General features: G+C 38.0%; 1 protein-coding gene across 1 annotated transcript in view; it reads left to right on the forward strand.

Moving 5' to 3' along the window:
* The first annotated feature begins 861 nt into the window (after positions 1-861).
* LOC128020226 (uncharacterized) overlaps positions 862-17,328 on the forward strand; it is a 364,990-nt gene continuing 348,523 nt past the window's right edge. Inside the window, exons 1-5 of the mRNA XM_052607044.1 lie at positions 862-966; positions 1,054-1,350; positions 1,435-1,734; positions 1,856-2,170; positions 2,250-2,573. Of these exons, the coding sequence (XP_052463004.1) occupies positions 924-966; positions 1,054-1,350; positions 1,435-1,734; positions 1,856-2,170; positions 2,250-2,573 (1,279 nt within the window). The 5' untranslated portion in view covers positions 862-923. The remainder of the gene's footprint in view (positions 967-1,053; positions 1,351-1,434; positions 1,735-1,855; positions 2,171-2,249; positions 2,574-17,328) is intronic.

The raw sequence follows: 17,328 nt of genomic DNA on the forward strand, positions 1-17,328 counted from the left end.
TCTCATGTAATAATGACACTCAAAAGTGTTTAACAGATGAAAAAATCAAGAATGTGACAGGATATTCAGGAGGAAACATCTTTATAAACTACAAATATAAGATAAGTCGGGCAGTTTTGTATTTAAAATTCTTTGAGTGTAAACTGAGAGATATGTCACTTTGCTCACAGCTAGTTGGTCCAGCTTGTGATCTCCGACCCAGAATAAAACCTGCTCCTGAGGTAGCCTTGTAACGTTACCATCATGTCAAAACCCCGTTCAAAACCAACCCATCTGATTGAGCCTGAAAACCAAAAGTGAACTTACCTGGGTAAAAACGGAAACTGGCTTTGTGCTACAGGCCATGTGTGAATTATGTTAGTTGTATGTGTTATATGTCGTACTAAATCTTGCATGTTTATCATTTTCATTATGTTTTGTTGTTTTAATTTATTGAATTTATTTTAATTTTGAAGCTGCGTTTTAAGTTTACTGAGGTCCTCCAGACTGTTCACATGTAAATTATACTAGTGGAAGATATCAATAATGTAATAAAATTGATTCTGTGTCCTGTAGCTGAAGTGGTAGAGCCAAGCGCAAGGTTCGAATCCAAGGGAACACATGTTAGGAGAAAGTTGTTAGCCTGAATGCAATGTAAATCGCTTTGGATAAAAGTGCCTGCTAGACGCATAAATGTAAATGTGTCCTTGTATACATGATAACATGAAACCTGAATGAGCTGACAGTGTAACTCCAGCAGGTGTCGCTGTTTCAGTGTGATTAATGTGATATTCAGTCAGTGCTGATGGTGGGAGGAGCCAGTAAAGCTGCTCATTACTGATAAAGAGCTGAATAAAGAGGAAGTAACTAAAGCAGACAGATGTAGAGACAGAGAGATTCACACAGAGATCATTCAGCAGAAAGAAGACTGAACTCAACTCACAATGAAGATCCTCCTCATCTTCCTCACTTTCTACCTGATCTCAGGTCAGAGCTTTTCTCTTTCATCACTGCAGTAATGATGCTGTTTTCTGTTCATCATCTTTCTGATCACAGTATCAATCTGATTGACAGCTGCAGTGAGATGCTTAAGTGTCACGGGATATTCTGGAGGAAGTGTTCTGGTGGATTCTGGGAAACTTTGGTTCAGTGACTCTGCTAAATATATGATTAAACATGATCCATGGAGAACCATAATAAATTACAAGAAACACAGTAAATGGATGAGTGAAGGAAGATTCATTCTTTTTTGCAGCAAATATGGAAAGCTTGTGATATTCATTAGAGAACTGAACACACAGGATGCTGGGAAATATAGAATTAGGGTTCTTGACAAGTGGTATATAGATATAACTTTGAATGTGAAAAAAGGTAAGCAATTCAAGTGTGTAATCAAACTACCTTTTTTAAAGGTACATCATTGTAAAGTATATTTCTTATTTATTTGGATGACAGGTTCATGCTGTGTGGTGTCGAAGAAAGTAGTGGTAAAGAGTGGAGAAACTGCCACCTTCAGCTGTGAATATTCACAGAATCATATTAATGATGCAAAAGTCATATTCAAAGAACGACAAAACTCCATTGACCCATGGAATGAAGAAGAAAGACTCAGTATTTCTGATGACAAACATAAAAACATCTTCAGTGTGAGGATCAATGCTGTGACACCAGATGACGGAGGAGTTTATTTATGTGGAGTTTGGATCAACAGAGACTCGTACTCCATTAGTACCGCTGTTCACCTGCACATCATGAGTGAGTAGAACAAACTCTGTCATCTAGCATGAGTTAATAGATAAGTGTTTGCTGCTTCAGTTATTGTTAGATTTTGTATTTGATGAAGAAAATGATTCTGTCAGATATTTGTGATTGACAGCTAAAGTGGGCGTGTCTAGAGTGAAGGGCTCCTCAGGAGGACGTTTGATGATCAAGTGTGAACATCCTCAATACAAAACCAACCCAAAATACATCTGTAAAGAACCAGACGGATGTTCAGAGAGGAAGAATCCAGGAGTTCAGGGTGAATGGATGGAGAATGGAGATGTTTCTTTATATGACGACACCAGAGCAGGAGTCTTGATGGTGTTTTTTAGAGAGCTGAAAGCTGCAGATGAAGGAACATACAGGTGTGGAGTGAAAGTATCTGACTATACTGATAGCTTCACTGAGATACAGCTGAGCGTCAGACACGGTGAGGAACCTCAGATACTTTATCTTATATATTTAAAAAAATGTGTTCTGATTTTTGTGTGATTTCTTTTGGTTTATAGATGAAACATATCCAAAGCGTGTGACTGAATCTGTTCATATTGGTAAAGAAGTTAACTTCACCTGTCAGATCCTGGAGGAGCATAAAGTTCATTTCTGCAAAGAGGATGATAATCACACTTATAATCACATCTGCCAAAGCATCGTCTCATCTAAAGTGACAGAAATGAGTGTTTCATCAGAGAGAAATGAAGAGAGAGTTGTTACAGTGAGCATCAGTAATGTGAGTGTGAGAGATGCTGGAGTTTACTGGTGTGGAGCAGAAACCAGAGACACAGATCTGACTTTCATCTCCCTGAACACTCAAATTCAGCTCAACCTCATCAGTGAGTCCTTTCACATGATTTCACTGCAGTAAACACAGTACATTCACAATCATTTGTGTCAAATGTCTGTGTTTGATTGTTTTTAGTGCCTCCAGTAGTGAGACATGAAGGAGAATCAGCTGAGATCATCTGTCCTTATGATTCAATCTATAAATCAAAGCCAAAGTCTCTCTGTAAGGGGAAGTGCTCCACTAGAGACAGAAATCCTCTCAGTGAGACTGTGAGAGAAGAGAAAGAGACCAAGACTGGCAGATTGACTCTGAATGATGACGTCACTGCATGTGTCTTCACTGGGACCATCACTGGACTGACAGCAGAGGATGCTGGGAAATACTGGTGTGCAGTGACATTAGAAACAGAGCTCAATTATCTTTACACTCATCTGATCGTCATCATGAACGAGGGTGAGGAAGGTTTCTGCATCTGAATATGTGAAACTACGGCTGTGAATTGATGTTCTTGTGTCTGTAAACATTTCCAGAGCTGAACTTGACTAAGTATGAAGGAGACGACGTGTCAATCCAGTGCAAACATCATGATGAAGATCAGAAACGCTTCTGCAAAGCACATGAAGCCTCCATGTGTGTGAAGGATGGAGTTTCATTGGAGACGATCAGAGATGATCGATTCTCTTTCAGTGATGAAGCATCTACTGGAGTCTTTACTGTGAACATCACTGATCTGAGAGAAGAGGATTCTGGGATATACTGGTGTGGAGCTCACGCCATCACTAAAGTCAGTCTCAAAGTTAAAATGGGTAAGCTCTTGATCTTTTTGAATATTGATACAATTCACTTCACAAATAAACTAGCTTTCTATGAATTTGTTCACCAGAAAACAACAGGTTTTGATCAAATTAAATAAGGATGTCTTGTTTACCTTCACATATATATTTTCTATAGTCCAAATATGTCATTTCATATGCTCCTTTTGTTATTTATAACATTCTCTAGTGTTGATATGTATCATTTGTTGATAATAAAGAAAAAATAACATATTTTGCATTGCACTGCACTGCTTATGATTTGTTGTTCTATATGAATGTCCAGTTTCTTGCACATGAGCACTGTGTTTTTATGATGTTGTTTTAAGTTTAAAAAGCATCTCAGGATATGTATGTAACCATGGTTCCTTCTCAGGGAACCAGGGTTAGTTACATATGTAACCTGAGACATTCCCTTTCGAATGGGAACTCACACTGCGTCAGGACACTATGGAGAAGAACATGGGTTTTTAAACCTGTCCTGGAGGACCACTAGCACTGCATTTATTGTAAGGGTGTTTCTCAATGTCAAGGAAGGATCCTCGAAAGCCAGTATTTCGAGGATGCTACGTCATCGACATCCGTCGAAGGATCGTTCCAATGTCGAGGATCCTCGGAATTTCAAACAAGGACTAAGTCCTTCGTTCGAAGAATATCCTATACACAGGAAAGGATGCATATGTGTATCCTTCGCGCTCTCAAATCACCCACAATCCTATGCGCGCAGCTTTGCTATCTAACGTTCAAAAAGTACAACAATTCAAAAATGTCGAACATTAACGTAGTCGGAGCATTAACGGTTTTTATTTACGTTACCAAACATTTGTTATAACTGTAGTAAATATAAGTAAAGTTTGACGTTTAAATGCCAGTACAAATTACTTCTGTTATTGTAAATTATACAAATACAAATGGTTAACTGAACCGGACCTGTCATTTAACAATTGGTTGTGTCAACGGCATTTCTTTTATAAATAACTAGTTAAGTTGTCCAAAGTAATTTAATGATACCATTCATTCAGCGTTATTCAAACGGACCTTTTCACTGACATAATGACGCAATTACGTGCACTTGCTAGCCTGTTCCATTTACGTGTTTTCCGAATGCTAAAGAGGAGTCTCACGTAGCCTCTGAAGGAAGTGACTTGGAAGGATCAGTCCTACCAAGGAAGTATCCTTGACATTGAGAAATGCCTTAAGTCTCCCTCATTTAGCACACCTGATTCAACTCATTAGCTCATTAGTACAGATCGCAAGACCTGGGGCAAGTTCAAGCTCAAACTGTTGTGCACCATTTTGCTATGGTTTCCGGTTTGAATGACATGTTTCCTGGAAATGGTGTACAATAGTGTGCTTTGTTTGTACGTTTATTTACATTAAAGGCAAACTAACTAAATTAATAAGAGCACAATTATACTGCAGATCTGGAACTTCTTTAAGTCTGTCTAAATATAATTAAGTAATTGCAATGTCTTTTTTGCCTTTCCTTAGAAAAAGGTGTGCTAAATAATGATGAACGTAACAGAAAAATACTATACATATTTATATACCCACATAGCAACATTGTGTCGGCCCAGATCCGGCACCCGTGGAAAGATGATCTGGCCCACATGCAGCGTGGAATGATGGCACTTGGGCGGACCGCTCCTGTTTGCCAGATTTGAGCCACAAGCAGGCCATAGCAATGCCACATGTCAGCCAAGAGTAAAGAAATTAACCAGAAATGGACCTTGTCTGAGCCACAAAATCTGTTTATATATTAAATATGAAGTAATTTCAGCCTTAATAAGCCTGTTAGCAAGCAGAATCACTGAAGGAAAGAAGAGAACAGAAAAAGAGAATAGCAGAAACACAAGAACTACAACTGACTTCAGCCACAACCTTAGATGAAATCAACTGTAGATAAAAGAAGACATTACATCTCTGGAGATCTCAGCAGAGGAGGATTAAACAACTCCACAAACAGCTTTACCAGCTTCACTTATTACTGCTTATTACATACAAGCACAAGACAAGGATTCAATGGACCCAGATGCCAGAATCAGATTCCCTCGCTCAAGCCTGTCATGAAACTGTTAGTGATGCAGTTCCCTACAGCCAAACCACAAGCTCCAAACCAATGGCAAGGAAAGTCCGGGCATTTATTCCTTTCTCCCTTCCTTACTGGGTTGAGTGCCAGTGTCCATCCCAACCACAGATCTCAGAGGTCTGGATACGTTAGCCAACCAAGACACAATACCCAGTACCTTTGAGGGAATGCCAGCACTGGTAAACAAAAAGTTCGATTGTCTGTCACTATCAGAGTTTAGTTTCAACCCTAATCAAACACACCTGAACAAGCTAATTAAGGTTTTCAAGATTACTAATGAGCTGTTCACATATTTCGTCTTTTGCGTTATTAAGCTAATTTGTTCCTGGCACCGCATCGAGATATTTTAACTGTTCAGAATGTCACAAGCGCACTGTGAGTCAAGTCACAAGAACCATCCAATCAGCTTCATCCTTCCCCTAACAAAATTGAAAGCTCAGCCAAGATAAAGGAACAGCTTATCATAGCTGGACAGGGATAGCCAGTTTTAAATAAATTTAGCAGCAGAGCTACTGCAGGAGATTTGTGCTGCAAATCATTTAATTTTGGATGAAACTTCTGCTCTTCATGCTTGGCAGTGACAGATGCTTTCTTAGTGCAAGCACCCCTATATGCATTTTTAAAACCACACCTATGCCTCTCAAAAATTCTCAACCGTCATCTCTAAAATGTGTGGTCTGGTGCAGCTCAGTTACTGCATCAGGCAAAAGAGCAGGTCTGCGTGGTAGTCCTGTAACACCGGCATGATGTGCAACACATCTCCAGCCTGACCTATAGCCATGCTTTGACATTTAAATTTTTAATGTAATACACAACAGTTTAGATGACAGTTTGAGTCTCCAACATCAATGATTCTCCTGCTGAAAAAAATAGGTAAATAGTTAAAAAATTAGATAAATCCTCTGGGTGTGTGTGTTCACTGCTGTGTGTGTGCACTTGGATGGGTTAAATGCAGATCACCAATTCCGAGTATAGGTAACCATACTGGGCAAATGTCACTTTTTTCAGTTAACACAGTTTTGTGTATTTATATAAATTGTAATATTGTCTGTCTCTCCATAATGTGTTTCCAGATTTCTTTTTGCTGAACATGATTTCTTTGTGTTCCACTCTGCTGCTGGTCGGAGGATTCACTGTGACTGTGTGTAAAGGTGATGCTCGCCTTCATAAACACCCACATGTTTATCTATAAGGCATGAGTCTGTTTATCACACAAGGTCAATCAGACTGTCCTAAGAATGTATCTCACTATTGTGTACCTGTGATGTTGTGTTAAGATCTTAGTGATGAGCTACTCATCAGGAGGTCACAGACAACAGTGAAGTGGTGAGTCTCTATCTTCATGCACTGCAGTTCTTGTGTGTTTCACCTGTAAGTGTCATTCTGCACATCATGTTTATTTTTTGTTCAATCTCTGATTCTCACTTATATTCTAGAGCAGATATGATTTATTCCTACGTATACTCATCTTCTCACAGACTACACTGATGGCTTCTCATGATGATCTGTGGAATATGAAGACCAACACTGTTTTACAAGGCACTGACTTTAAACACTACTGTATTAGTATAAGTATTAGTATAACTTTTGATCATTATTAAAAGTCTTTCAAAATGTAAAAAAATGCTTTGAATGTCTTTTTGCCATGCAGTGTTTCATGAACACTGGTGTTTGTGTTTGCGTGATGAACAGGCTGTTTTCTGAACAGCTCAAAACCACAGAAAACAGGCCTCTTTGTTCTATGAACAACACAGAGATTTTCAGGAAACCAGCAGTGAGGCACATAACACTGAACAGTAAGCAGAACTTCATTTGTGAGCGGAAGACAAAGAATTAAAATGCTAATTTTACTGCAAGTATTCAGGAATTCATCTTTAATGTTTACTGATTAACAAAGAAAGGCTGAAAATAATATTTCTGATCAACAGCTTATTCATGTGTGATATAAAAATAGATCAATTTAAACAACTATAATAAGTCTACAAATCAGTGATAGAATATCTTCAAGCATCATGTAAATGTTGAAAAAATGGAAGTAAAGTTGAATAAATTTTAAATCATAAAACACTTAAATCTTGCTTTATGCATTTAATATGTTCAGTTTAACATTAAAAATATTTCTAAATTGATTAGTTTCAAACAATAAATCAAACCAGATTTGAGTGTTTGTCAGGTTTTGTACGTTTGTAAAGATGTGGTCAGTGTGCTTCAGAGAAACTAAAGTGCTGCTCTGAAGCTTTTGGTTTTGTGGTTTTGCTCTTGGTATTTATATACTTTTAGTCAAACCATTATGTGCTTCAGACAAGCGCCGCTGTGATAAAAACAGGAAATGACGGTGGACACAGTCTTTCCACTCCATGAAGAGATGTTGTGAATTTCCATTATATATATATATATATATATATATATATATATATATATATATATATATATATATATATATATATATATATATATTGTGATGAAACGGTGGAGTCAGTTAGATCCATCTGCAGCAGATTATTAATACAGGTGAATAAGCAGAGAACAGCTGACATAAACTCAGGCTGGCAATGAAAGGGAACTTAAGCAGACGTTCATAGAGAACTCAGATAATCTAATCAATCGGGTTTCAAGGACCAGAGATAATAACATTACAGTCCAGGGTTAAATCAAAACTTCACAAAATATCAAAGGGGAGAGCAGTCCATATAAAGGAGAGAACACAAGGTGCAGGTGAAAATACTAAAAGGTAATCAAGATAATGAAGCAGGGTTAGACGGGGATGATTGGGGAGAGGGACACTGGGAAATGCAGTCCTAATATTCAGGAGAGAGGGATCTGATGCCGCCAGAGGAGGGCGTAGCAGACCGTTCCATGACATAGCCCCTCCCCTGCGAGCGGCTCCGGAAGCGAGGACCAGAACGTCGGTGGGGTCTTCCTCGGGGTCTGGGAGCAGGTTGGTCAGGATGGTCACGATGAAAGCTGGTAAGTAGAGAGGGGTCCAGAATGTCCTGCGACCTGACCCAGGAGCGTTCCTCAGGACCGTACCCCTCCCAGTCAATAAGGTACTGTAAAGCCCCACCACTAAATGAGACCGGGGTGATCTGGCGCAGAATTTTGAAAGGACAAATGAAGCGAGGGGATAATTTCTTGCTGGGTAGTTTGAGACGGAGATCTCAGACTGAAAGCAACACCCACTGGCCGGAATGGAACCAGGGACCCCTGCGTCACCTCCGATCCACGTAGTGCTGATATTTGCAAATGGCCCGCTGTAAATGCACATGAGCAGCATCCCAAGTGGCCTCGCTGCGCCGAAGCGAGGAATCTACCGCCGGGAGATCGGAGGGCTTGCCCACCCACGGAAGGAGCGGAGGCTGAAATCCCAGGACACACTGAAACAGTGTCAGTCCAGTGGCATGCTTAACTAAAGAATTCTGCGCGTATTCAGCCCATACAAGGGAACGATTCCACTCCTGCTGATTTTGATGGCAATAGGTCCGTAGGAAACGAGTTAGGTCCTGATTCAACCTCTCAACCTGTCCATTGGCCTGAGGATGGTAGCCCGAGGTGAGGCTTACATTTATATTGAGCTTTGAGCAAAGTTCCCTCCATACACGAGAAGTAAACTGAGGGCCTCGGTCAGCTACAATGTCCTCAGGAAGGCCAAAAAGCCGAAACACATAATTGAGGAGGGCCTCGGTGGTCTGTAAGGCTGTGGGAAGACCAGACAAAGGGATGAAACAGCATGATTTTGAAAACCGGTCTATTACCGAGAGGATGGTGGTGAAACCCTGGGACTGAGGAAGGTCCGTGACAAAATCCACGGCGATATGGGACCAAGGGCGTTGCGGTACCGGCAGAGGCTGTAAGAGGCCAGCTGGTTTCAGGTGAGAAGACTTGACCATGTTACAGGTGGAACACTGATGAACAAACTTGATCACGTCAGCTCAAAGGGAAGGCCACCAGAAGCGATTGGAGACTAGCTGAGTGGTGGCCGTGATGCCTGGATGCCCCGTGCTGGGAGTGCAATGAACCCATTGGAGAACACGGTCGCGGAGCTCGGGAGGAACAAAGAGGCGGTCCCCCGGACACTCCGGTGGTGCAGGCTGTTTTTGCTGAGCTGTAGAAACCTCCGTGATTATATCCCACTGTACAATGAGAGATGAGGGCAGAATGGAAACTGGTTCAGAACACTCGTCTTTACTGTCGAACTGGCGTGAGAGAGCATCCGCCTTGCCGTTCTTAGAACCTGGTCTGAAAGTGACTCTGAAATTAAATCGGGAGAAGAAGAGAGAACAGCGAGCCTGGCGAGCATTCAGACATTTGGCAGATTTGAGATACTCCAGATTTCTGTGGTCCGTAAGCACAGTGAAAGGATGACAAGCCCCCTCCAGCCAATGCCTCCACTCTTCAAAGGCAGCCTTCATCGCCAGAAGTTCTCGATCGCCCACATCATAGTTGCGCTCTGCTGCATTGAATTTATGAGAATAAAATGTGCAGGGGTACATTTTAGCTGGATTACCATGACGTAGTGACAGAATGGCACCCACGCCCGTGTTAGAAGCATCCACTTCCACAATAAACTCTCTCTCAGGATCTGGGTGATGGAGAATGGGTGATGTGGTGAATCTCTTCTTTAAACTCTCAAATGCCGCACTGCATTCCGATGACCAGCGGAAACGTCCTCCTCCTCCTTGGAGTAAAGAAGTGAGAGGAGCCACAATTATGCTGAAATTTCGAATAATTCGGCGGTAAAAGTTTGCGAAGCCCAAGAAGCGCTGTAGCTCTTTTACTGACGTGGGACGATGCCAGTTAACCACAGCTTGTACCTTTTTGTCATCCATCACAACTCCGTCTGTGCTGATGATGTAACCCAAGAACGAGATCCGCGTCTGATGAAACTCGCATTTCCGTATCTTGGCATACAACTGGTGATCAATGAGGCATTTGAGAACAGCTCGCACATCCTGAACGTGCGTTTCAAGGTTGTCTGAATAAATCAGGATGTCGTCAATATACACAATTACACTCCGATTGAGCAGGTCTCTGAAGATCACATTGACAAACGCTTGAAAAACTGAAGGACTCTTGGAAAGGCTGAACGGCATGACCCGATATTGATAATGGCCGGTGGTTGTAGAAAACGCTGTCTTCCACTCATCACCCTCCCGAATACGAATAAGGTTGTAAGCATTTCGTAGGTCGAGCTTTGTGAAATATCGGCCCGTGCGGAGCATTTCAAGAGCAGCTTGGACCAGAGGCAGAGGATACCGGTATTTGACAGTTATCTCATTGAGACACCAAATTATGCCCCTGAATTGTTCACTTATTTTCTTGAATTCTTATGTGCTTATAATTTTGCATTTGTTTTAAGTTTTAGTAGCATGTGTTGTGATGTTCAGAACTGATCTGTTCATTTATTTTGTGGATTGTCACCATTGTTGTGATTCATACGCTGATTCTTGATATTTCTGTCTAAATTTCAGAAAAAGGTTTTTTTTTATTTATTATGAGTGACATTTTCTTAACAGTCTTTCATAACTTATGGCTCAGCAGTGTTCCTTCTCATGCTGTAGTATCAATTATTAGATCAGAAATAATAGTATTTGTTCTTGTCAATCTATAAACAACAATATCAGATTTTTTTTCTTCTGTGTACTTTTGTTTTGCTATTACAGGTTCCAAAGGTGCATTGTTACAGCATGAAAAAAAAAAAAAAACCTTAGTTGTTGAAAAGTCACGTTCAAGAGCCCAACTAAAGTAAACACTGATCTCCATCATGGTAGTGAAAAAAACACCTAAACCTATTTAACTCTCCATAAGATCTTCTGTAGACATCTGACAGAAATAAAGTCAGTCTGGTTAGTAATGTGAATCTGGTGAAGCTGTTTTAGTAGTTGTTTAATCAGATCTTGAGAGATTTGATGTATTCTTTTATTCAGTTGATTTCATCTAAGGCTGTGGCTGAAGTCATTTGTAGTTCTTGTGTTTCTCTTTCCTTCAGTGATTCTGCAGGTGTTTATCACTAATGCTCAATCATCAATTAATCACTGAATTATCTCATTAACTTCACTGATTCGGTGTTACTCTAACACTCTGTAGTGTGCACACATTATAAGTGTTCATTTAAAACTGAGGATTTTCTTGTGGGGTTTAAAGGGTTAAAGATTTAAGATGAAGAAAAAACAGCATGAAACATAATTTAACAGTAATAAACTGTAATTAATTTACAGGAAACAAACTGTAGAAAAACAGTTATTTACTGGCACCCCTGCTGCCAGTAAATGACTGTTTTTCTACTGTTTCTTGCCGTAAATAAATGTTTGCCAGCAAAAAAAAGTGTTTTTCTACAGTTTGTTGCCGTTAAGTCAAGGAAAAACAGTAATATACTGTAAAATGTAAACGTCAGATTTACCAAATGAAAAAAAAAAGTTAATTTAACTAAAATATTTGTGAACATCCATAGAAAAAAAATTAGGCAAAGTCATACACTGATAATGAGAGTAAATACTGAACTTGACTGTATTAATGTGTGTTTGCACAAGAGAGATCGTTTAGTTTAATGTAGTTTGGTTGTTCACCATTGTGCTGGAGAGTAGAGCCTGTGCTTCAGTCAATGATGAGCCACAAATTCTGATCTTCTGCTGCTTTATATAAACACAGTAAATGTGGAATCGTTGATACAGTGATGATCTCTGTGTTAAGTACTTCAGCACATACATGTGTGCTATAGCTGACAATGAGCTGCAGTGATTTGAGTAAAAGTCATGTATTTAGTTACTTTATTACTGCACATTAAGTGTTTGCATCGTTATATTAAGAAATATTCCTTCTCAGTGGACTCAAATGAAATAAGTTCATAGTACTAACATCGTAGGAATGCTAGTTTTAAAAACTCGAACTGTTTGAAGCAGTGGGAGTGGAGTTAATTTCCATGGTAGAATTTACGGTAAAATACTGTAAAATAAATTTCTTACACTTAATGTGCAGTAATAAAGTAACTAAATACATGACTTTTACTCATATAACTGCAGCTCATTGTCAGCTGTATTACACATGTATGTGCTGAAATACTCAACACAGAGATCACCACTGTATCAGCAACTCCACATTTACTGCCTTTATCTAAAGCAGCAGAAAATCTGAATTTGTGGCTCATCATTGACTGAAGCACCGGCTCTACTCTCCAGCACAATGGTGAACAACAAAACTACACTGTTAAAAATTGCTGTAAAAAAACGGCCAAATTTCGACAGTAACATACTGTTTTTCATTAAAACAGTGCATTTTGGGTAATATTCATCATTTTCGAGAAGGTAGCCTACTGCTATATATTGTAAATTAACAACGTTCAAAGTCGACATCAGCCTCTGTGTTTCAAATCACACCCTACACCCTCATTCACTATTCCCTTCATGAGTTTACTAAAATATTCCACCTGACAGAGAGAATGAAAACTAATGAGTGAATTCAGACACTGATGAACAGCTGCTGTTAACGAGTAGAATCACCGAAGAAAAGAGACACAAGACAAACACAAGAACTACAACTGACTTCAGCCACAGCCTTAGATGAAATCAACTGAAGATTTAAACAATCAACAAACAGCTTTACCAACTTCACTCATTACTAACCAGACAGACTTTATTTCTATCAGATCAGAGATCAAAAGATCTTACTGAGAATTACAGAAATGTAGATGATAATGCTACTGTTTCGTTTGACGTCACCATTGTGGAGATCAGTGTTTGCTTTAGTTGGGCTCTTGACCCTTGACTTTTGTACTTTAACTTTTGTTTCATTGCTATATTTGTATCTTTATGATCCATCTCTATTAATTTTGATGGTCAAGTGGTTATGACTGTTTCTGTCAGGCATGATCTACTAGACTGACTTGTTGCTGTAATAGTCAAATAATAATTTGGTGTTGAAATATGTGAGTGAGTTACACTTTTGTTAGTTTCTTCAATTTTGTAAGATTGAATGGTAATGTGATAATCTGAACATAATGATTTAATGATAGTTTGAGTTTTTTGGGCAGCAGTCCCCACAACACTCAAAGAGAGACATCAACAATCAGCATATGAATCTCAACAATGGTGACAATCAAAAGGTTCATGATGCAATGCATGCTGGGTACCAGCACAGGATAAAACTCATCCATGACTCCCAGCATGCATTGCGGCATGAATAAATTACGCCCCTGAATTGTTCACTTATTTTCTTGAATTCTTATGTGCTTATAATTTTGCTTTTGTCTTAAGTTTTAGCAGCATGTTTTGTGATGTTCAGAACGTATCTGTTTATTTATATTGTGGATTGTCACCATTGTTGTGATTCATAGGCTGATTATTCATGTTTATGTCTAAATTTCACCAAAGGTTTTTTTTTTTTTTATTATGAGTGAAATTGTCTTAACAACTTTTCATAACTTATGGCTCAGCAGTGTTCCTTTTTATGCTGTAGTACCAATATTCAATAAGAGAAGAGACAGGGGATTAGATCAGAAAAAAAAGTGTTTGTTCTTATCAATCTATAAACAACGATACCAGATTTTTTTCCTTCTGTGGACTTTAGTTTTGCTATAACAAGTTCCAAAGGTGCACTGTTACAGCATGTAAAAAAAAAAAAACCTTGGTGGTTGAAAAGTCACGTTCAAGAGCCCAACTAAAGTAAACACTGATCTCCATCATGGTATTGAAAAAAAAAACACCTAAACCTATTTAACTCTCAATAAGATCTTCTGTAGAAATCTGACAGAAATAAAGTCAGTCTGGTTAGTAATGTGAATCTGGTGAAGCTGTTTTAGTAGTTGTTTAATCAGATCTTGAGAGATTTGATGTATTTTATTTCAGTTGATTTCATCTAAGGCTGTGGCTGAAGTCATTTGTAGATCTTGTGTTTCTCTTTCCTTCAGTGATTCTGCAGGTGTTCATCACTCATGCTCAATCATCAATTAATCACAGAATTATCTCATTAACTTCACTGATTCAGTGTTACTCAAACACTCTCTAGTGTGCACACATTATAAGTGTTCATTTAAAACTGAGGATTTTGTTGTGGGGTTTAAAGGGTTAAAGATTTAAGATGAAGAAAAAACAGCATGAAACATAATTTAACAGTAATAAACTGTAATTAATTTACAGGAAACAAACTGTAGAAAAACAGTTATTTACTGGCACCCCTGCTGCCAGTAAATAACTGTTTTTCTACTGTTTCTTGCCGTAAATTAATGGTTGCCAGCAAAAAAAATGTTTTTCTACAGTTTTTTGCCGTCAAGTCAAGGAAAAACAGTAATATACTGTAAAATGTAAACGTCAGTTTTACCAAATGAAAAATAAGTTAATTTAACTAAAATATTTGTGAACAGAAAAAAAAATTAGGCAAAGTCATACACTGATAATGAGAGTAAATACTGAACTTGACTGTATTAATGTGTGTTTGCACAAGAGAGATCTGTTAATGTAGTTTTGTTGTTCACCATTGTGCTGGAGAGTAGAGCCTGTGCTTCAGTCAATGATGAGCCACAAACTCTGATTTTCTGCTGCTTTATATAAAAGCAGTAAATGTGGAGTCACTGATGCAGTGGTGATCTCTGTGTTAAGTACTTCAGCACATACATGTGTAATACAGCTGACAATGAGCTGCAGTGATTTGAGTAAAAGTCATGTATTTAGTTACTTTATTACTGCACATTAAGTGTAAGAAATATTCCTTCTCAGTGGACTCAAATGAAATAAGTTCATAGTACTAACATCGTAGGAATGCTAGTTTAAAAACTCGAACTGTTTGAAGCAGTGGGAGTGGAGTTAATTTCCATGGTAGAATTTACGGTAAAATACTGTTAAAAAATAAGAGTGGTAAATTAATGGTTAAGAGCTGTAAATTAACAGTACTTTACTGGCACCCCTGCTGCCAGAAAATTACTGTTATTTAACGGCAAAAATTTTTACAGTGTACATTAAACTAAACGATCTCTCTTGTGCAAACACACATTAATACAGTCAAGTTCAGTATTTACTCTCATTATCAGTGTATGACTTTGCCTATTTGTTTTCTATGGATGTTCTCAAATATTTTAGTTAAATTAACTTTTTTTTTTTCATTTGGTAAATCTGACGTTTACATTTTACAGTATATTACTGTTTTTCCTTGACTTAACGGCAACAAACTGTAGAAAAACACTTTTTTTGCTGGCAAACATTTATTTACGGCAAGAAACAGTAGAAAAACAGTCATTTACTGGCAGCAGGGGTGCCAGTAAATAACTGTTTTTCTACAGTTTGTTTCCTGTAAATTAATTACTGTTTATTACTGTTAAATTATGTTCAATGCTGTTTTTTCTTCATCTTAAATCTTTAACCCTTTAAACCCCACAAGAAAATCCTCAGTTTTAAATGAACACTTATAATGTGTGCACACTACAGAGTGTTAGAGTAACACCGAATCAGTGAAGTTAATGAGATAATTCGGTGATTAATTGATGATTGAGCATTAGTGATAAACACCTGCAGAATCACTGAAGCAAAGAGAAACACAAGAACTACAAATGACTTCAACCACAGCCTTAGATGAAATCAACTGAATAAAAGAATACATCAAATCTCTCAAGATCTGATTAAACAACTACTAAAACAGCTTCACCAGATTCACATTACTTACCAGACTGACTTTATTTCTGTCAGATGTCTACAGAAGAACTTATGGAGAGTTAAATAGGTTTAGGTGTTTTTTTCACTACCATGATGGAGATCAGTGTTTACTTTAGTTGGGCTCTTGAACGTGACTTTTCAACAATTAAGGTTTTTTTTTTTTTTAACATGCTGTAACAATGCGCCTTTGGAACCTGTTATAGCAAAACAAAAGTACACAGAAGAAAAAAAATCTGATGTTGTTTATAGGTTGACAAGAACAAATACTATTATTTCTGATTTAATCCCATGTCTCTTCTCTTATTGAATATTGATACTACAGCATAAGAAGGAACACTGCTGAGCCATAAGTTATAAAAGACTGTTAAGAAAATTTCACTCATAATAAAAAAAAAAACCTTTGCTGAAATTTAGACAGAAACATCAAGAATCAGCGTATGAATCACAGCAATTGTGACAATCCATAAAATAAATGAACAGATCAGTTCTGAACATCACAACACATGCTACTAAAACTTAAAACAAATGCAAAATGATAAGCACATAAGAATTCAAGAAAATAAGTGAACAATTCAGTGGCATAATTTATTCATGCCGCAATGCATGCTGGGAGTCATGGATGAGTTTTATCCTGTGCTGGTACCCAGCATGCATTGCATCATAAACCTTTTGATTGTCACCATTGTTGAGATTAATATGCTGATTGTTGATGTCTCTCTTTCAGTGTTGTGAGGACTGCTGCCCAAAATATTTAAAGCTCAAAAATCCATATCCAGATAATCACATTACCGTTCAATCTTATAAATTTGAAGAAACAAACAAAAGAGTTATTCACTCACATATTTCAACACCAAATTATTATTTGACTATTATAACAACAAGTCAGTCTAATAGATCATGCCTGACAGAAACAGTCATAATCACTTGATCATCAAGATTAATATTGCTGTAACAGATGTATCATAAAGATACAAATATAGCAATGAAACAAAAGTTGTAGTACAAAAGTCAAGGGTCAGGAGCCCAACTAAAGCAAACATTGATCTCCACAATGGTGATGCTAAACGAAACTAAGATTATCATCTACACCTCTGTAATTCTCAATAAGATCTTTTGATCTCTGATCTCTGATCTGATAGAAATAAAGTCAGTCCGGTTAGTAAAGAGTGAAGTTGATAAAGCTGTTTGTTGATTGTTTAAATCTTCAGTTGATTTCATCTAAAGCTGTGGCTGAAGTCAGTTGTATTTCTTGTGTTTGTCTTGTTTCTT

Source organism: Carassius gibelio, chromosome A1 (assembly GCF_023724105.1).
Source record: "Carassius gibelio isolate Cgi1373 ecotype wild population from Czech Republic chromosome A1, carGib1.2-hapl.c, whole genome shotgun sequence".
In the NCBI taxonomy this organism is placed as follows: Eukaryota; Metazoa; Chordata; class Actinopteri; order Cypriniformes; family Cyprinidae; genus Carassius; species Carassius gibelio.